The 22,573-nt window shown below is 39.1% G+C and overlaps 1 protein-coding gene across 7 annotated transcripts in view; it reads right to left on the bottom strand.

The window, feature by feature from the left end:
* wrn (WRN RecQ like helicase) overlaps positions 1–22,573 on the bottom strand; it is a 110,938-nt gene that overhangs the window by 40,943 nt on the left and 47,422 nt on the right. For 6 of the 7 annotated variants that reach the window (XM_048560679.2, XM_048560851.2, XM_048560764.2 and 3 more), the window contains 11 exons: positions 22,002–22,189; positions 21,715–21,889; positions 19,180–19,361; positions 16,262–16,363; positions 13,697–13,789; positions 11,972–12,113; positions 9,764–9,934; positions 8,037–8,131; positions 7,860–7,935; positions 5,153–5,232; positions 3,229–3,316 (listed from right to left, as the gene is read on the bottom strand). In XM_048560679.2, the coding sequence (XP_048416636.1) occupies positions 3,229–3,316; positions 5,153–5,232; positions 7,860–7,935; positions 8,037–8,131; positions 9,764–9,934; positions 11,972–12,113; positions 13,697–13,789; positions 16,262–16,363; positions 19,180–19,361; positions 21,715–21,889; positions 22,002–22,189 (1,392 nt within the window). The remainder of the gene's footprint in view (positions 1–3,228; positions 3,317–5,152; positions 5,233–7,859; positions 7,936–8,036; positions 8,132–9,763; positions 9,935–11,971; positions 12,114–13,696; positions 13,790–16,261; positions 16,364–19,179; positions 19,362–21,714; positions 21,890–22,001; positions 22,190–22,573) is intronic. The other variant, XM_048560934.2, reaches the window with a different exon arrangement.

Here is a 22,573-nt window from a genome sequence, read left to right as displayed (position 1 = left end):
TATTTGTCAGTATGAGGCAACAGATCTGTGGGACCCAATGTGAAAAAGGATAAAGGCAGCAGTATTTTGCATTAGTTCCAGTTTGTAGGGGTGAAGGACAAGGCCAGCAGAACAGAATTAGAGTAATCAAGAATACGACATACAACAAATCAGACTATAAGATCAAATAGGCTACATTGTCTAATATGATTATTTATTTAGGCCCTGACAGTTTATTTCTACAACACTTACCATTAACCATTAATGATGCAATTGTTGTTGTGCCATTTTTAAAACCATGTGCTTGCACATTGAGTTTATAACATTGATGAGAAGAAGGGAAATTCCCAAAACATGCAGAGTACAAATGAAAACTTAATTGTATGAAGTCTCATCGTTTGTCTAAAATAAAATTGATGCATCAATTACTGAATTGATGCCGTGATCATGTTGTCATTAATCAATCAAGACAACTTTCACAAATTAAAATGCTACACTTTTCATGCAAAAATATAAACTACTAGACATAATTCCCCAGAAAAATGGAACATTACAGTTTTACAACCATTATCGACAAAAACTCAGGCACTTTATTCAAAATTTAGTGCTCTGTTATTAACTCACGAATATCCAAAGAATACAATATGTAAGCTGTGCAATATATGGGTTCAAAAGCTAGAAATTAACTAGTGCATAGTATAGTTTTATATATGCGCATAAAATCATTACCAGTTTGTTAGTCATATTCCATGCTGATTTCAAAATTCAAAGCTAACATCACAGCTGGAAAGTTAAGAAACACACTTAGATCGTGTAGATGAGTGACTACAGATACTTTGTAGATGTTCGGTAATCCTTGTGACACAATTTCACCTAGTACGTGCTTTCTGATGCTGCTCAAGATTGCAGAATAGTATGATTCCAAAACTTCTTTTGGAGTTGTGGAAGTTTTTATCAAACCTATGCAACTGAAAACTCCAGGAAATATTCCTAAATTATAAAAAGTCAAATTATTATTTTTGTGATGATCATCAACAATCGCCAAAGTCGGGGGAACAACTCAAAAAGAATAAACGGTCAAGCGAATAAAAAATATTTAGCGAATCATTGTTCATTTAACGGCTTTCTACCACATTGGTTAAACAGGAATCATTAGCAAGGGCATTTGAAAACGTCATGGGATCTTTTATGACCATGTAAAAGTCAAACGAAGCCTCAGATTAATGTTTCACTGAAAAGAAGACAGAATGAGTAGGTCTTCGAAATAAACCGAAACGGAGCCAGAAGTGTGCCTTAAATCCCACGTTTAGAATTAACTTTTCAGTCAAATGGGTTAGCCAATCTGATGCAAAATATCAGATAATTCTGCTGAAACTGAACATTTAGCCTTGTACCCAACCGGTTTAAAAGCACATCTGGTCACATCTGTGCCTTCGCAGTAAAAGAACAAGCATCCTGGAAATCATTTAGCTGGTTAATACAGGATAATATTCAAGGTCTCTAATCGGCCTAGAGTTAGTGTTCAGACCAGAGATCATAAGTTAGATAGGTGGTTTAATAAAGGGGACATAAAGATTTGGGAACAGAGCAGGCATAGGGGCTGATGCCAGTGCTCAGGTGGAGGATAAAGACTGATTGGTTGCAATTACTATGTCATTCTCCACAGGAAGCAACAAAAGATAAACGCAAACTTCTCGCATCCTCTAGACAGATCAAAAAGAAGAACGATGTAAGAGACATGCGAATTCTAAAAAAAAATCACAAGAGTAGAAGCAGTAATAAAATATTACTTGAGGTTCATGTGCTGAATTTCAGGCATGTCTCTTCAAAATAAAGGAAGTAAACTTGGGGCCAAGTCAATGACATGTTACATTTTCCCAAATGGAGAAGAACATTTGTTATTCACAACGGAGTCTCAACATCAATGAGTTAATGTATCAAACTCTTGTTGGTGCTCAACTACCGCATTAGGAAAAAGATACTTGGGACCAGACTGGTGTACCAGTAACCAATTCTCTCTCAGTATCATCTGGTAGACTGAGTTCTACCTGAGATGCATGTTCTACATAAAAGAAGAAATAAAAAAAGTTCAAACATGGGAGCCACTGCGTACATAGCACCAATATGCTCTTTTGCAAGCAACTGAATTATTTTTGATAACTATCTAACTGATAACTGCTTGATTCACAAGTCATAGAATCATTACTGCCTAGGAGATAATTCAGCCCATCAAGTCTCTCCCACCTCTCTGTAACTGCCTACTAACCGGTTCTACTTCCCTCTACTCTATCCTGAAGCTCTGCAAATTAATTTCCCTCAAGTGCCGAGGCAAATTCCTTCTGAAAGCATTCATCAACCCTACTTCCATCGCCGTTGCAGATAATGACTTCCAAACCAAAAATATAAGCAAATGCAAAGGTAAATTATTTCAATCTTCTGGTAGCCTGAACATCCATTCAACTCATCTCAAAAGACACTCTATTCCAACCATTAAAACATGACTCAAAGTCTTTTAATCGGCTGCTGAAACCTTCATTGAATCTTTCGATACCAATAGAAACAGCTATTCCAATGGGCAGCATCTCAATTTAAGGCTAATTTTAATTTAATCTAATTTAAGGCTATCCAAAACGCAGATGTCCATGTGTAATTGACACCAAGCCCACTTTTCTTATTACCCCAGAGCTCACTGATTTACTTCGGCTCCTGATGACATGAAATCATTTTAAAATTCCCATTCTTGTTTACAAATCCTGGTCTCTGAAATCTTCTTCAGCCTAACAATCCTCTGAGATATCTATGCTCCTCAACTTCTAGATCTCAAATTTCACATGTTCTACCATTGGAGATTATGCCTTCAGTTGCCCAGGCTGCAAACTCTAGAAATCCCTCCTCAAACCTCTTCTCCACACTGCCTCACTTTGATCCTTTAAAGATACTTCTTAAAATCGAAGTCTTTGACCAAGGTTTTGATTATTTGATCTCATACCTTTTCACATATCTTTCTATCATACTTGACCTTATATTGCTTTTATGAAAAGCCTTAGGACAGTGTTGTTGATGAAGAGGTACTGAGAGGAATTCTGGGAAAGAGAGCACCCTCATCAAGAATATATTGTACAAGTAAATATACAAAAAAAAATGCCTTGGGGGGGGTTTTACCCATTTGCGTATGAAAATATCTTTAATAAAAAAACTTCAGTAGTTCAGAGATGTACAGCAAACATTCGGCTAAACTAAATTACTTACTTCCAGTTCCAGTTGCTTAGGTGATGTGACTTGTTGAGAGGGAATGGATTTTACAGGTGAGCCAGGCGAATGTGGAACAAAGAAACGGCTGAGGAGAAGAATATAAAGATGCCACTATTTCAGCTTTTTTAAAGACTTGTATTTATACATTACCACATGATATTTCATAGCACTTCACCGCTAATAAAGGACTTGTGAAGCACAGACACGATTCTAACAGTGGAAATGTGGCATGTAATTTGAGCACTGCAACAATTTTATAATCATTAGGTAATTATTTTCTTTTAAAATGCTGATTGAGGGATAAATATTCACTAGGACAATAGGGATAACTCTCTTGTACTCCTTCAAATACTGCCATAGCATCTTTCACATCCACACAAGAAAGGCAGCAGCTGTAACAAAGCAGTGATCCCTGCACCAGACTGCCTTGACATTTGTGTGTTTCAGGTCTAGAACAGGACTTGCACACACATCTTTGTGACATGTAAACGAGAAGTCTATCAACTATGAACCGTGTGGGGAGGTTACCACCAACCAGAAACTGAATTGGCCTAATCATACAAGTACTGTGGCTACATGAGAAGATCAGAAGCTAGGATCTTGCAGTGAGCAACCCACCTCCCAACTCCCCAAAGCCTGTCCATCATCTACAAGGTACAGGAGTGTGATGGAATACTCCCGAGATCAGTGCATCTACAAGAACACTCAAGCAGCTTGGCTTCTGACATTTGACATTCTGACACCAAGGCTTCTGACATTTTCCTGGCTACCATCAGTTCTAAGGAAGGGTTACTGGACCTAAAATGTTAACTCTGATTTCTCTTCACAGATGCTACCAGGTCTGCTGAGCTTTTCCAGCAATTTCTGTTTTAGTTTCTGATTTACAGCATCCACAGTTCTTTTGGTTTTTAATTCATATTTGACACCAAAACTGCCCACTTAACATTTTTTTAAAAACTCATTCACAGGACATGAGCATCACTAGCTAGACCAGCATTTATTGTCCATCCCTAATTATTCAGAGGGCAGTTAAAAGTCAACTGTGTTGCTGCGTGTCTGGACTTGCATGTAAGCCAGACCAGGTAAGGACGGCAATTTTCTCGCTAAACGACATCAGTGTACCAGATGGGTTTTCTCCTGACAATTGGCAATGGTTTCAGGGTCATCATTAGACTCTTCATTCCAGGTTGTCATTGAAATCAAATTGAACGATCTGCCGCAACCGGATTTGAACATTAGTTGGGTCTCTGGATGTATAGTCTAACAATAAAACCACAAGGCCATTACACTTCTTGAATAGCACCAGATCCACAAACATTGAAACAAAGTCCATTTGTCAACCATTCAACACTCTCCTCTTGTACAGTGTATAATAAAAATGTTTATTTTCCCTTGAACAATATTCTTGCAAGATGTCCTAATGAGCACAAGGTAAAAAGCTTCGACAAAATGTACTTTTTTAAAGCAATACTATTTCTCTAGGCTTAATTAGGAGTTCAACTCCTGTTGCATTACTTTTAAAGAAGCTACCAATTCTGTAAATGTTGCCAATTTGTGAACTATGGTGGCAAAAGGAGTCCCATCACATGTCCCAGGTCATAATTCAAAGAAACACAAAGAATGCTGGAAAAAGTTGGCAGAAATGACGAGTTATACCAGGCTCGAAATATTAACTCTCCAAAAGGTGCTGCCAGATCAGAGTTTCTCCAGAACTTTGCACTTTTGTTTAGATTTCTAGCATCTGCAATACTTTGCTTTTACTCCTGGTTATGATTCAGTCTTTCCTTGGCAATAAAATTGGCTGTTCATTTTATCCTGCCAACTAAGACAGCAGAGGCCAGATTTTCCAATCACAATTAGACTGAACAACTTGCCATATATCACAGCATTATATACCCCTCAGAGACACAGGCAGTTGTACCTTTTAACTGCAGCTGCTGGAAACAACATTTCATTCTCTTTTCCCTTCTCCCGTCCAAACTTGTCTTGCAGTGACTTCTTCTAAAAGAAAATTGAAAAAAAAAGTACAATTGATCCAATGAAACAAATTTAAAATGTACTACATATATAATTAAAATGCAAAGCAATATGAACAAAATGATAGGAAGAGTTAAGTTGAGGAATGAAATTAATTCTTTTATCTGATTGGACTGACAGAGGTGATCCCTGTGGGAAGTGATCGAACTTTTATCATTGTCTCTAATTCACCATCAGGAAAGCCTTTGACCACCCCACACAACATGTTTCATTCCTCATCCCTATTGAACGCCTGCTTTAAAATTTGTTTGCAGGATGTGGGCATTGTTGGCTGGCCACCATTTAGTGCCTGACCTTCGTAATTCAATATTCAGTGGCTTCCTGTCACAAAACCAGCATTCAGCTATGTAAAACCACTGCACCATCTCTGTTTTATGAAATGAGGAATTCATACAAATAGCTGACTAGCAATAGCAAATAAAGCAAAAGAGCCAGTAAATTTGCTAATGGGAACTAGGGAAATAATCTTTCCATGAGCAGTAACAACAAGTGAAAGAAATGTGACTAGGTGGGTGAAAGACAGCAGAATAGTTTACAATAAATTAGAAGAAAATAATGCAAGCAATGTAGGATGCAGAGAGAGAGTAGGGAGGTACTTGAGAAATAATATATATTTCTTCCATGGTACTGAGCTTATCTTCAGGCATATTGTAGGCTGAAGTAAATCGTTAACTAAATTGCAAAATAATTACTGATTCTAAATATTCTGTGCCTTGTGAAACTTAGTATTACTTGGTTTTGACACTGCATTATTCAACATGCAACGTATTACTGCTGATAATGCAGTGCGCTATTTTATTCTGCTCTCATTTACAACACAATTTAAACTAATTCTATCATATTTCGGTCAGTGGACTTCCCGTAAAACTAACAATATCCCAATCCATTCTATGTTTTAAAAATGTGATTATTTTAATTTTGGTTATATAAAAAAAACACAACTGGATTTTTTCTCTAAGAGACTTCTTTGAAGTTAATAGAGCGCATCATTGCAGTATTTTTGTCATATTGCATCACTTACTTTGTGGATTTTTCAAAAGCCAAACAATATTTCTTAGTCAGGTTATGCTTGCATAAAGCACACAATGAAATGCAAGTATGCCTTTGCTGCCTTATAAAAGATCACTGAGAGGATAAATAACACAAAAACACATTAGATTAAAGTACCATCTGGGTGAAAATTCAACCAAGACTGGATGAAAGTCTCAGCCCCAAGTTAAATTTTTTTGGGAAGTAGCACTAGCACAAGCTGCACATATTCGTAATAAATTTTCATTTGCTCTTAAAAGAGCGATTAGAATAGCAAGTATGAAAAAATTAAAGCAACATTTTGATGCAGTAAGCAATGCTTGAATGTCTACAGCTCTTAACCTAGTCTCTTAATTCAAAATTATATCATGTTTTAATTCAAATCCTACTGTACTGGGTTGATTATGTTGTTCAGTTTAAATTATTGCAACTTGTTTTTTTAAATATTGCAAAAAAAAAATCATGTTTTCATTTTGCATCTGGTTCATCCACACCTAAATTGCCTGTAGTGTTCAGGGGTGTGTGGGTTATAGGGGGATGAGTCTAGGTGGGATGCTGTAAGGGGCAGTGTGGACTTGTCAGGCCGAAGGGCCTGTTTCCACAATGTGGGGAATCTAACTTAGGAGTTTAAGAAAGCTTGATCTTCCAGTTCAATTTAAATACATTTCTGTAACCTAAGTAAAAGCCTTGTACGTCACCTAATTAACTAGGCTTATTTTATTTTATAATTTTGCATGATTAATACAATGGGAAAGGGTCATGTCTCCCGGGTAATACTTGTGGAATGTACAGACGACTTTTTAAAAAATTTTTAAATACTTGGCACCTTTGTTAATTGTTCTGTGGCTATGGACACATGGTAATGCCTGCACAGTCATGGGTGACAAAGAACTGATGTATCACCATCTTTGAGATGTAACTTTTTTTAAAACAAAACATTGCACACATATTTGGCTTCATATACTATTACTTATAAATAAATTTAACAGTTTCTTATGTTTGCAACCATCTAGTCCACCCAACAGTTGTAATCATTTCAGAGGTACAAATTTTTGAGAATGAAATTATGAAAAGGAAATAATTTCTAAGGGATGAGATCAGTTCTCAAAGTCTTACGAGACCACTGCTGGAGATAACAAATTCAATCAACTCAAAAACACTTTTGTTTTAAATATTTGAATGTGGTCATCTTTTTTTGGCTGGAATATACTTGCAACACTGTGTTCATTAACTGACACAATGCCCTACAGTCAGTTACTGTCTGTCAATTATTCCCAATACCACTGAGGAAGGTCATAGATTCAAGTGACAGCAACTAATAATCTCACAAATAACCAATATCAACTGAAATATAAACTTCACAGGGCTGAAAGAATGAAAGAGGTTACTGAACAAAAATCTGTACTACAGATGTGATAATATACAAAGCAAAAAGCCTATAAACAATGTTCACTTAAGAAATACTAAGACTAAATCTCATTATGCCAATCTCTGTGATGGGAGATCAAAGGCAATTCTCAGTGATTACTATCCAAGAAGCAAATTAAACAAGAAATAAAGACCTGAAGCTTCAAACGACTGGCCGACGGAGAAGACTGTTGAGAGGGTACAGAAGGCAAGGCTGGAGATTGAACCTGACTGCAAGGAAATAAAGCACAAGTGAAATCATCAAGCAGTTTTAAAATGATGTCGGTATTGGAGAAGCAAGTAGCAAATGAAAATGGATACATTATACATACACTTTGGGTGGAATAGGTAGGCACAGTTCTTTAGTGGCCTGAAGTAGTAGAGTGCGGCAGGATTCATTAGCTGCCTTATCCAGCCAAGTTCTTCCCTGTACAAATATAAATTATAATGGCATAATTTAAAAGAAAGAGAGTACAGATTTTGGCTATTGCTTAAGTGGGAACCAATGCATTTGTGCACATTCTGTTTAATACACTGTACTGAAATCCTCCGGCAAATTTACATGCAATGATTTTACATATTCCATAATAAACAGTTCTTCTATAAACCAAAGAATATGTCCTTTAGGGGAGTGCTTCAGGTTTCGTGATTTCATTTGGAATATATTTCCAAAACCTTTGCTCTAGTGTTTTGTAATTAAAAGTGTATTGAACCTACTGAGTTTTGAGGGTCAATTTACTTGTGTATTTTTTTGTCAGGCAGCCTCAACAGTCAAAAAACATGTTGAGAAACCTCAAGCAGGGCTGACAATCAACAGACAATTTGCACAGACAACAGCGCAAGATCCTTCCTGGTAGCACCTATGAATTACATTAGCATTTTTATTTTCTAGGGGCCTATCACATTGATAGCCTTTAGTGAATGCTATTCGAAGTGTCAATGGTAGCATCAAGTGTTCCAATGTAAAGCAGCACAGGCCAGATGTAGAATATACTAGAGAATGTCAATATATTAAAAAGGTGGTGGTTTTGGGTATCCTGAGTTGCATTAAGGTAGACAAGTGCCCAGGGCCTGATGGGATCTATCCCAAGTTTCTGTGACAGGCAAGAGAAGAAATAGCTGAGGCATTAGCAGATACCTTCACATCTTCCTTGACCACAGACAAGATTCCAGAGGATTGGAGATTAACCAATATTGTTCCCTTGTTTAAGGAAGGAAGAGAGGATAATCCAGGAAATTATACACCAGTGAGTCTGACATCTGTGGTGGGGAAGCTCTTGGAGAAGCTACTGAGGAACAGGATATATCCACATTTGGAAGCAAATGGACTAGTTAGAGACAGACAACATTTGTTTACTGCATACCTGAAATTATAGTGCCTACATTTCAAAAATATTTTATTGGGTGACACTCTGGGATTTCTCACAATCATGTAAGTTGATGTAAATGCAGGCCTTCCTTTCTGCACTTGGCGAGATTGGTTACTGAAACTTGAAAATTAAAAATTAAATAAATTTAGGAGCTTACTTTTGATACAATTGAGAAGCTGTTGAGTGCAGAAGGGAAATAATAGACATGTAAAAAATAGCAAACAGCTATTGGTTACAGATAACTCAACTCGCATGTTTCAATTTGGAGAAATATGGAGCAGTTCTCTTAAGAAAAAAGTGTAGTTCCCAAACAATGTCACATGAAACAAATGATGAGAAAATAATTTCAAAACTGTTTTTGTAACTTTATTTTCAAAAAAAAAGGGGACATTTTGATTGGGATTGAAAACTGAAACATCAATTCCATTTGCCAGGAAACTGATTACAAACATTGGTTCATCTCCCTAGGATGAATATATAGTTAATTGATTTGGCTTTAGCACATGGTGTCAAATCTACATCTTCCACCAAATCTAGGTTTGTGAATTTTACATGACTTCCATTTGGAAAGCATTGTATTTCTCTTTTGCACATCCAACTGAACACAGAAAATTGGACACTGAGTGTATTCGAATAATTTGTAACAATCCTGAGGATCCCAGTAAGAGCACAAAATAAAGCAAGCTAACCTTCACAGTCAGAGTATTTACAGTAGCAAATTTGTTGAAGCTGGATTTTTCTTGCAGGAAGCCCTCAATAATAAGCTGCTGACCCAAGGCCTTCCACCAGTTTTCAGGATGGTTCTTTCCACTGCCAAACAGATGGTGATTACGATGCCTTTCTGGCAAACGCTGAGAGTGCTGTGAACACAAGGAAAATATGTTCTTCACTCATCAAGCCAAACGCTCAATATCCAATTACTCCTTCATACACGGTGTATTAGTTATACTACCATCAGAATCCTTGGCTTTCTACGTAGAGACCATAAATCACTAGTTAGGCCTCAGCTGGAGAAATGTCCCGAATTCTGGACATCACAACTCAAAAGCTCAAAGGAAATAAACTTGCAAGCCCACATGGACACAGTAGTGGAAGTCATCTTGGCAAAGAGGGATGTAGTAGTTTAACCGGAGGGTCAATACATCTCAGATGAGGAGAGGAGGTTGAGAAGGAGAGTTCTTCATGGTAACGTCAGCCAGTTCGGCATGGGGGAAAAGCGTGTGGGGAGAAAGATAGGCAGATTGGGGAGGAATAGAGGTACAACAAACCCTACGTGTCCTTGTATACCAGTCACTGAAAGTAAACATGCAGGTGCAGCAGGTGGTGAAGGCAAACAGTATGCTGGCCTTCATAGCATAAGGATTTGCGTACTGGTGCAGGGATGTCTTGCCTGATTTGTTCAAGACCTTGGTAAGACCACATGGAGTACTGTATGCAGTTTTGGGTCTCCTCATCTGAGGAGGAACATTCTTGCTACGTACGTTTACCGACTGATTCCTGGGATGGGAGCCTGACATATGAAGACAGATAGGAGTACATTCACCAGAGTTGAAAAACAAAAATGAGGTGGCTGGGCGGGGGGGGGGTGGATTTCTTAGAAGTCTATAAAATTCTAACAAGACCACAGAGGGCAAAGGATGTTCCCGATGAAAAATCTTCATCTGGAGAGTGGTGAAGCTGTGGAATTCTCTGCCAGACAAAGCAGTTGAGGCTAAAGCATAGTATATTTCCAAGAAGGAGATAAACATTGTTCTAAGGACTAAAGGAATCAAAAGGATATAGGATGAAATGAGAACAGGATATTGATTTCAATAATCAGCCACAATCATGCTGAATGGCAGAGCAGTCCAGAAGGGACAAACGGTCTATACGTGCTCCTATAAATGGCAGTATGTTACAATGCTCATTGGGTAGCTATGCAGAAATGACGGGCTAAACGGCCTCATTTCACGCCATAAAAGTTGTGATTTTATGGCACATGCAGATGCTCGGTAACATTAATAACATACATAATCCATAAAAAGAAATTCTAGCGCCTGTGACAAATGAAGCGATTTGTAACTGCAGCAATTTCTTAAAATTCCACAATAACATAACATGCCACACACATCTTAAAAATCTCTAATCTGCATGCATCTATCGGTTAGATTTCCTCACACTAAAATTTCTATGTTGGTATTTATCATAGATTCTACGTAAACTTTCCATGCTGAAATTACACTATCCTGACAATGCAGGCACTGCATCAGAGCAGCTTGACAAGCCTATATAGATAGTTTCTATGGTAAATCCCATTATAAAGGCAGCATAAAAATACTTAGCGGAACAATCAAAAAAATGGAAATACATTCGTAGTACAAGGTCCAGCTATTATATCAACAATAACCTCATTTCATCTGATTGATACAAACTCTCAAAATAGAGGTAAGAAGGTAAATTCGCCATAGTTCTCCTCTCTCTGTCAGACAAAGACAACTGGTGGCAGTTTAAGTTGTGTTCTGTGGTGTAAACAAGCTGTCCAGCTAACTGAACTAACCTATCCTCAACAGCAGTTCAATTCCCATATGGCTGAGGTTGGCATGAAGGACTCTCATCCTTAACCTCTCCCCTAGCCTGAGGTTTGGTGACCCTCAAAATTAAATCACAATCATCTCTCCCTCTAATGAGAGCACAGCCCTGTGATCTCTGGGACTACTGTGACTTTACCTCACCTTACTATCAAAGTACCACGATTAAGAACATCAAGACATATAAATGAGACTTAGTGCCAGATCTAAAGCACTACAGTCACATGGTGGGAAACAGGGTTAACTGAAGTCAAATATTAAAATTCACCCTCGCATTTGACACAAAAGGATCTTTTCTATTTTTGAATTTTAACAGCATTAGAGACTTACAGATCCTCGCAAGAACAGAACAGGAACGCCAAAGCCAAACTTTTCTCCTAAAACACGGACTGCAGACAACAGTTGGTACACTTCTTGTCCAAATTCTTGCATTTCATTTTCTGCATCATCTGCAGAAGTGCAGCCATCAACTCTAGAACAGAAAACAAAGAAAAACTCTTACAGTAAACCAAAACAAAAAAAACCAACATTGCAATATTGCCTTTGTTTTAGAGGAATTGTTTGATGTAAAATTTCCCTTATATTTTTCATTACCTCCACTAATAGACAAGAAATTTATATCTATACAGTACTCATTATGCCCTTGAGATGAGCGGAATGCTCTAAAATAATTAATCACTTTTGAAGTAAAGTCACAGTTATGGTGACAACTGCAAGGGTTGATCTGTCTGCAGTAAGCAGGTTCACACAAGTAGTAAGTAAGACGACTAATTATTAATTTGATTTTGTTGGTTTAAGTTGGGGAATAAACACTATGAAGATATTGTGAGCACTTCTTCCTCTTTGGATAGTACCACAGAGTCATTTGCATAAACTGAACAACTATTACTAACATACAGGTACAGGCATCTGGAATTAGACTGCTGCCTAAGATTCTGGTAATTACATATTCTATGGTCAGGTTTTCTGTTTTTACAGCATTGATGGCATAAGTCTCTAAGATAAGAGATCCTTCATAGAATCCCTACTGTGTAGAAACAGGCCATTCGGCTCGACAAGTCCACACCAACCTTCCAAAGAGTATCCCACACAGACCCACCCCCTCATACCTCTTCCCGCAATTCCCATGGCTTACACACCTAACTTGCACATCCTTAAACATCAACTTGCACATCTTTGGACTGTGGGAGGAAACCAAATCGTCCGGCAGAAACCCATACAAAACACAGGGAGAGTGTGTAAACTCTATACAGACAGACAGTCACCAGAAGGTAGAATCGAACCCAGGTGCCTGGTGCTGAGACGGCAGTGTTAACCACTGCGCCACCGTGCCACCCTACCAAACCCACAGCTTCCACCTTGAAGAACAAAGGCAGGAGATACATGGGAACGCCACCAGGTTCACCAAGCCACTCAATCCTGCATGGAAATATATCACCATTCCTTCACTATCACTGGTCAAAATCCTAGAACTCCCTTCCGTGGGGAATTGTGGGTCACTGTACATGGACTGCAGCTGTTCAAGGCGGCAGTTCACCACTACCTTCTCAAGAGCAACTAGGGATAGGGAACAAATGCTAGCCAGCCAGCAACGCCCAAATTCCACAAAATGAATTGAAAAAAAAACAAACTGTCATAATGGATTATAAATAGATTTATTTGGGTGGTAAATTGCACATTGTACTGTATATTATATATTCCAGCTTAGTTCTTCTCTTGAAGCCAAGTTAAAATGTTTCAAAACATTGTGAAAATTCTACATTTAATGCAGCTGATCCCAAGAGTCACATAACCCATCACTGAATATCTTCTGATTAACTGTACAGTTATAAAGAAGAGAACTAACAAAACCCAGAACAAGGGTTTCTTTTAATGCGTGCAGAATTTCATAAGCCATTTTCCTGCCTTAGTATGGGAATATAGAGCATGAGTACAATGGGAAATATATTTTTGATCTCCAGGGAGCCTGACAGCTTACAAATCACACTGATTCTCAAAATGACATCTCAAATCATTAATCTAACTTCATCTGTGATCCCAGGCGGAGTTACTTACCTTAATCTACAATTGTCACAACATCTGTCAGTGCCAATGATCCCAAGGGTGGCCTTTCTGAGCTGTTCATCTTCAAAATGGGACAAGATAATGCTGTTGGAACAGAAAAATTGCAGTCACTGACACAGCGTCAGGTGAACATATTTTGGTTGAAGATTTGTACCCAAGCATTCAGATGTCAAACATTTTATTGCATCAGGGCTAAAAAAAAATGGAGTCAGGAAAGAGAAGAAATTGGCATTTTTTCTGTGGGAGAGAGAAAAGAAATAAAGTTTGCATTGATACATTTAATTCCTCAGCGTATCATAAGATACTTCTAAAGTGAGGTCCCATGACGTAGCAAATAATTCGTAGACAGCATGGCAACAGAAATCACAATAACTTGCATTGAAAAGTGTTTCAAGGTACTTAAAGAAGTATAATCAACCAATAAAGTAACTCGTACCAAATGAAAGATGGGGATATTAAGCAGGGCAACTGAAAGCTAGACCAAAGACATAGGTTTTAAGCAGCAATCTTAAAAAAGGAAAAAAAGTGATGTGGAGAGATTTAGAGACAATAACCCACAGGTCTTGATGGCTGAAGATTCAGTTGTCAACAGTGGGGCAAAGTATGTGGGGCTGCACTGGCAGCCAGAGTTAGAGAAACACACATTTCCTAGAACGTAAAAGGGCTGAGGGAAGTCACAGAGACAGGGAGTGGCAAGGTGTTGAGGGGTTTGAATGCAAAATGAGAACTTTAAAATAGAGGGGTTTGTAAACTGCAAACCAAAGTCATACAACGGGTACAGGGTTGATGAAAAGAGGAGCTTTGTGCAGGTTAGGTTACAGACAGCAGCATTATTAATCAACTTGAATTTTTGATTATGGGTGGGGGACCAGAGAAAGGTGAAAGACAGGAGAGCATGAGAATGTTCTGACATCAGAAACAAAGAAAGATAAGCAGGGTCTCAAAGTTTGGTCTTGAGTTTTGTGCTTTCGATCAGTAATGGCACTGCAAAAATGATGAGCAACCCCTTGTAAGCAGTGCATATTTCACTTCTTTGGAGACTGTGATAAATGATTTGAACCATGCCATTTAAAGCAGTTAAATCTAGCATTAGACAAGTTAAAACTAGAGGTAACAGAAGCAGGAACGATAAGCAGTAGATAAGCTGAGGCAGAAGCAGAGTTGATGTTATTAGGTCGTAAATGGGCAGTCTTTGTACTGGAAGAGATATTAAGATACACAAGTCAAACAGGACACTAAGATTGCAAGGGTCTAGGTTCAGCTGGACCCTGAACACAGAATAGAATGGGACTTTTTTTTTTAAACAAAAGGTCCAGAGTTTGTGGCATGAGCTGAAAACAACAGCTTTGGTCTTCAAATGTTTAACTGGTGGAAATTTCAGCTTATCATAGAATCCCTACAGTGTGGAAATAGGCCCTTTGGCCCACCAAGTCCACACCGACCCTCAGAGCATCCCACCCAGACCCATCCCCCATAACCCACCTAATATACACATTCCTGAACACTACGGACAATTTAACATGGCCAATCCACCTAGCTTGTGCATCTTTGGACTGTGGGAGGAAACCCATGCAGACAGTCACCCGAAGATGGAATTGAACCTGGGTCCCTGGCGCTGTGAGGCAGCAGTGCTAACCACTGAGCCATTGTGCCACCCTAAAACATTGCAGGAAATACCTACTGCCGTGACTCGGATTTGAAGCGTGGCTGCTGTGGCCACAGAGTCCTAACCACTATACAATCACGGCACCACACAGAATAGCCCCATCCAGCACTGGAAATTTTGAAATGGTCTAACAAAAAAGGTAGCAGGGATCAGCAGTGTCATTAGTAAAGGAGAACTGGGCATTGCCAGGATACAGGTAGAAGCTTACGTACATCGTTGGACGGTTTCCACTTTGTTGGGAAATGAGGCGATCTCAAGCTTATTGAGCTGGGTGGAACAGTGAAACCAGGTGAAGTTGAAAACAATATACAGATGCTGAAGGAGAAAGGTACACATGACTTTGGCGAAAGCTGCAGGGAGTTTGGGGAGGAGAAGGAGGAATATTATGCTATTGTGACAATCACAAACTACATTGTTTCCAGCTTTTTCCTTTCTGGGGCTATTTCAGCATTGTATCAAGAGCAGAAATTAAGGTTGGAGAGTTTCAAACATAGAGTTGACGGGAAGATAGGCATGAACAAATGGGCAAAACAAAACAAGATAGACAACTCATCAGTTGAGACTGCTGCACAAAGAATAAATATTGACTGTTAAATGGACAGAATTCCCTGCTTTCCTTCTAAACATTCCACGTAGTCTTTTAAGCATGTAATGTAGGAAGACTGGGCATCAATTCAATCCTTGTTCAAAGTTAGGAATGTCAAATAATAAAGCCCTCCCTCATTACTACACTGATGTGACAGCTTTGCTTTTGTGCTCAAGCTCTTGTGAAACTTGACCCAATGACATTCTGACTCAGAGATGAGAGCGCTACTAACTAAGCCAAACTGGCACAAGCTGATAGCATGGAGAGTGGAAAGAACAATGAGTAACTGGAACTAAATACATACTTTCTTCTGCACTTCGAAGATGTGAGGTATTTCTTTATTTTTTCCATCATCCTAATTTTATAGGCACGGAACTTTGGGTTTTTAATCTCACTGAGCAGCCGCCTGAGGAAGAGACAATGATTGCATCAATTAGAGCACACACGCTTGCTGCTTTCTCAACAGAGACGCAAGATTTTGTCCAAATTCTTAAGTTAATTCATGCCCTTCAAATTAATTTAATTCTCTCTTGGGTATATATATCATTCCCTGGGAGATTAAACCCACCATGTCACTAAGGTTTTAGAGCAGATTTGTAGCTCGGGGTTGTGGATGTTGTGGTTGGTTGGCTCACCGAGCTGGTTCGTTGTTCCGCGGACATTGCGTTAGCCAGCTGGGTAACATCATCAGTGCAGGCTCCAACGGAGCGCTGTTGGGTTTTCCCGCTTGTTATTTAAAAACTCTGGTGTCCGTAGAGCTGGGTTACCTCACTTCCAGTTTTCCTTCGCAATGGAGTGTATATGGGGTCTGGCTCTGTGTTTATTGATGGTTTTCTCAGTGGAGAATCAGGGTTCTAGGAATTCCTGTGCTTGTCTCTGCTTTGCCTGTCCAAGGATCCTATTGTTGTCCCAATCCAACTGATGATTTTCCTTATCCACATGGATGGAGATCAACAAGCACTGGTCATGTCTTTTTGCTGCCAACTGATGTTCGTGTACCTTTGTGGTTAATGTCCTTCCTGTTTGTCCAGTGTAATGTTTGTCGCAATCTTTGCACAGAATCTTGTATATGACATTGGTCCTGTCCATAATGGGCAGTACGTCTTTGGGTAAGGAAAAAGGCTCCTACAACAGCAGTAAGACTCTTACAACCACTGGGCATCGGTGTAGCACACAAACCCACATGAACCCTGTACCAACTGCTAACCCGAACCAAAGACCCACTACCCACTACGGACAGGACCAATGTCATATGCAAGATTCTCTGCAAAGATTGCAACAAATATTACATTGGACAAACAGGAAGGAAATTAACCACAAGAATCCACGAATATCAACTGGTAACAAAAAGACTCGATCAATACTCACTCATCTCCATTCACATGGATAACGAAATATAATTTATTAATAGATGACAGGTTAGACAGAGGATCTTGATCGGCACAGGCTTGGAGGGCCGAAGGGCCTGTTCCTGTGCTGTAGGTTTCTTTGTTTCTTTGAAAGCCACCAGTTTGATTGGGACAACACCGGGATGGCACGGTGGCTCAGTGGTGAGCACTACAGCCTCACAGCACCAGGGACCCAGGTTCGATCCTAGCCTCAGGTGACTGTCTGTCAAGAGTTTGCATACTCTCCCAGTGTCTGCATGTGTGTGTGTGTGTGTGTGTGTGTGTGTGTGTGTGTGTGTGTGTGTGTGTGTGTGTGTGTGTGTGTGTGTGTGTGTGTGTGTGTGTGTGTGTGTGTGTGTCTGAGTGGGATGTTTCAAGGGGCGGTGTGGACTTGTTGGGCCGAAGGGCCTGTTTCCACACTGTAGGGAATCTAATCAAATCAGGATCCTGGAACAGTGCAGCAGAGACAAGGGAATTCCTAGAAGTCTGGTTTCTACGAAGAAAGCCATCAATAAACACAGAGAGCTAGACCCCCCGCATGCAGTTTTCCTTCACAGTCAAGTGTAAGTGTGGTAACCAAGCTCAACGGACACCGGAGTTAAAATAACAGGCGAGAAAACACAATGGCGCTTCATCGGAGGCTGTACTGATGTTACCCAGCAGGGTAATGATATGCCTGCGGAACAACGAAACAGCTCGGCAAGCCAACCAACCAGTCACTGTGCTCGCAATATTACACTAACACAACTAACAGTTAGTTCAATTGTATATACACACACGCACACGCTTTCCATAGGAATAAAACGTGGTTTCTATTCTCTTATAGTCAGTACTTCACACAAACTCAAAATTACCAAGCAATATAGTTCCCATACGTGCACATTAGTTCTGTATCAAATGAATATATTAACTTTAATATTTACAAACCTATATGTGCCATAATACAATACTATATAGACCAGAAAGCCCCAAGCTTATTATCTTTGTTAAGTTTCCTGATCTTAGTCACTGCAACAATGGAGCTATATAAATTTAGTTAGGGACACACAGTCACCTAAGAATCCTAGTTCACGGTATACAATTATCTCTGCTAAGAAGTATGTGTGGATATGCACCAAGCCGTGCTTTCACTCTGCTGTGGTGACCTCAAAATGCCAAAATAACCTCACAGCACTCCCTATCTCGGTTCACTGATGAGGGCGAGCCAGTTTGAGTGGTACCTGAAGGCTGCTGATGCCTATAGAGGTGTAGGCAGAACAGTCAACAATTTCAGAAATCATGTGTGAGCAATCCTCCAATAAAGTATCAAAATATGCACAGAACTGAAGATTTAATTTGAAAGAATTTCTTCAAAAGTGTTACTGTACTGAAATGAATGCCAGCAAATCTTCTACAGGTGAGAATCATGTAACTTCAGAGGTAATGCCTTGAACTAAACCATGCATCACAAAATCACATTAAACAGCTTTAAACTGATATTATTGAGGCTAGAATTAAAAATAAATTGATACAGCAACACATCTAGAAGGCGAAGGCTACGAGTTCATTAGAATTCCATACTGTAACTAAATCTCACCAGTTTTGAGTGAGAAAGTTAAAATCAAGTGCTGAAACTAGAAACTGTTTAAATTTGTTGACAAATGTTGAAGACTTGCATTTGAAAAGTGAGAAAAATCCAAAGTACTTTATGACATGGACAATTGCCTCATGAAACAGAAATGTAGCTGAACTAAAGGTGCTTCGATCTACCATATACAGTGAAGATCCCAATCTGTTAATAAGCAAACACTGTCTACTTATCCAGATGAATATGGACTGACAGTAGACTTTGTACCTGTTTAACATCATGTCGGCAGGAGACCACAAGACATGACAAGCACTGGGCAAACCATCTCGCCCAGCCCTCCCAATTTCTTGATAGTAGGATTCCATTTCTTTAGGGGCTCCATAATGAATGACTTTACGAATATCAGGCTTGTTAATCCCCATGCCAAAAGCAACAGTAGCTACCACACACTGGCGGAAAAAGATGTTTGGTTGAAAATGTGAACCATTTAAATTAGAACTACACATGACCTATATAAATAATTGTACGGATTAGCCAGAACAGAAAACTACAACATCTAATAATAATGGGCCATAGGCTATCAAGGGAAATCGTGAAGCTAATGGCATGCAGCACAATTTATTTTCAAATATGTCACTGCTTCACTGTCCCAGGATCCTGGTGTTGTCCCAATCAAACTGATAGTTTTCCTTATACACACGGAGGGAGAGTGAGTGAGCGAGTACTGGTCGTGTCTTTTTAGTACCAGTTGATATTCGTGGACTCGTGGTTAATTTCCTTCCTATTTGTCCAATGTAATACTTGTAACATTTCAAATGCTCCACAAACATCAAGGGAGGGGTAGGTGAATGATTTTATACAGAAACTGAAAAGTTACTGTCTGAGATGAGTGTCTGGTTCATGATTGAAATGCATTGGATGGAATAAAAGATTTTTGGATTGTGAATATTAGCTGAACTCACTACAGAGAAGGAGGTCTTATACATTTCAATTTCAGAACCTTTTTAATGAGATGATGAAGTTATTTAAACAGTCAACCTCTCTGGTTTTGAAAATCAACTCTCACGCATCTCACTGCTTCAAGATTAATTGTTGTTGGGAAAAATTAGAAGTGTTAACTTCTTTGTTTGTCTCCTATCCTTCTTTCCCACGTCTTTACTTTGGTTTTGTAATGGATCTGCCACGGAATTCCCTCACTAATTTACATTCTCTGAGTCTGCATTCTGCTTGCACTCTAATCTTTTAATCCAAAGGATTATCTGGCCCTGTTAACTCGGATCCCAGATGCCCAAGTCCCCTCAGTTTGATGTTAGCAGCTTTCAAATTCAGCAACTTGGATGCATTAGTTTCAGAAACCTAAAAACGCATGTGTGAGAATGAAAATGAGAGAGTGAGAGAGCGAGAGAGAAAGCGAGCACAAGAGCGAAGTATATGATGTGGCCTGAGGGATACGAGGGTTAGCTAGTCTGCCTGCTTACCAGAAATTACAAAAGGCAAGGAAATTTTAACTCCCTGTGTACAGTTAGATTGCAAATCATGCCACTGTAAGTGAGCATCAGATCACAATCTGCCACAATTCTTGACCAACGAAAATAGTGAGCAACAGGGAGCATCAGCGTTCATCACTTTGGTGGCATTGCATGCCCCTATCTTAGCTAACTTGATTCAGATATGGGAGATGAAATTCAGCCTGGTAATTCTGTTTCGCACTCCGACTTATTGGGGTTTACAGCACTTTCTGTTTTTATTTCAGAGCTCCAACACTTGCACTGGTTTTACATTTGTAACAGACCAAAGAAATTCACTGTCATACTCTCCAGGCTTTGGGACAGAAAACAGTACTCCCTGAAAAAGTTATGCAGCAGCTATGAAAGTGCAGTCTTTTATTCAAACAGTAACAGTGAAGAAAGTGCTTTCAGGGCAAAAGAATAGCCAATCGTTTCAGCCCACCAGAGTTATAGACTCTCAGGGTGTACCCTATAATCCACTGGCTGATCTTCAATAAGATGCAGAGGGTGAATTCAAAATGATTTGTTGTTTCAATTGCTGTTGACGGGAACATAGACAATTAGATTAAGCTCTTGTACATGATTGCTATCTACCGCTGGAAATATTTGTGTAGTTACTGGATGGGTTTGTGTTCAGAAATTATTGTGACAACCCCCACATATATGAAGAATGGTTATTTGGTAAAAGTAGAAGGCAGCCACTAGTGATATGAGAAATGTAGCTTAAGTTGTGAGAGCAATCAAGAGAATAAAAGGAAAAAGAAATGGGAGAAAAATAAGTTAGTGTCTATTTAACTACTTTCCTTCAGTTCATTTTATTCAGCAATGGTGAATTAGAACACTTGATGCCTTACAATAGGTTGTAATAGCGAGGAAACAACATCTTGGCTCCTTGACATTTTCTTTCATCTCAGAAAAAGAGTTTAAAATTTTTTGATAACTGTTAGCCTTCAAGATATAGACAGCAGCTAGGTAACGTTTTCATTTTGGGAACTCGTGAAGTAAGAGGCTAAGAGAAAGGCTCTTCTTACCCTACACACTATTTAGTGGAAGAGCTTCTCCTGTTCTGCACCAATGCACCTTAACCTAATCCTCAGCATTTTCTGCACTACAGTATTACTTTCAGCAATCAGGTCATTTTTAAACATTGCCTACAAGCAAGTACAGACAAAATAACCAATATCAATGGCCTGAAAATAGTAACTGGTATACAGCTTTACACTTTAACAATAAGGTGATGTGGCACTGACCACGATAAGTTAAACAAAAAGAAAGTGATTAAACTGTTTCAGACCTGAATTTCATCCCTCATAAACTTGTGATGGACGTCTCTCCTGGCTTTGATACCCATGCCTGCATGGTACGTACCGCAAACAATATTCATCTGCGACAACTCTGTAGCCACTTGTTCTGTAACTTTCCTGGATGGGCAGTAAACTATGGTGGGCCCTTCAAACTCAAAAGTGAACCTATCATTCAAGGCAAAAACACACATGTTCACAAAGTCAAAAGCCATATTGCATTTGTTGAATACAGCGCGTAAATTTTAAGCAAATCTTATCAATTTAATTCAATACATACGTGTCCCTTTTAATTAAAAATGGCATTAAATCTTGCTGAATGTCTGTAGATTTAGAGCAAACTTCTAAATAGAGGTTTGGCCGGTCAAACGTAGTACAGACAATCCGAGGATTCTTCAGCCTCAGACTCTCTATGATGTCACATCTGATTGAAGGGCTAGCAGTGGCAGTCAAAGCAACAACTGGAGTCTAATAAAAATAATTAAATCATATTAACCAAGTAAAACCATCTCATTTGAACAGCAACAGGTACTTTCATTCTCCGAATGTGGGTGACAGTACAGATTTAATTCTAATGGCCCTAACTGCATTGGAGGAAACTACACAATGTGGGCCTCGAATTACAGGGCAGGAAAGGCCACTAGGGAATTAGTTGTATTTTGGTCATTTTCTTTTCTGCTGCCAGCCTACGGTTTTATAACTTATCCTAGTGAGGTTCAAATTTAAATCACTTAACTGCTGATACAGTAGTAAAACCAAGGACCAAGGACCAAGTTTATTCAGGTCCAACTGCAAAGTAAAAACCCAAATCATAGAGTAACGTTCTTTGTATAAATGAAATGAAGTAGCCAT

This window comes from Stegostoma tigrinum, chromosome 1, assembly GCF_030684315.1.
Source record: "Stegostoma tigrinum isolate sSteTig4 chromosome 1, sSteTig4.hap1, whole genome shotgun sequence".
Classification (NCBI taxonomy): domain Eukaryota; kingdom Metazoa; phylum Chordata; class Chondrichthyes; order Orectolobiformes; family Stegostomatidae; genus Stegostoma; species Stegostoma tigrinum.
The sequence above is the reverse complement of the archived record's forward strand: the minus strand, read 5'-3'. Positions and strand labels throughout refer to the sequence as shown.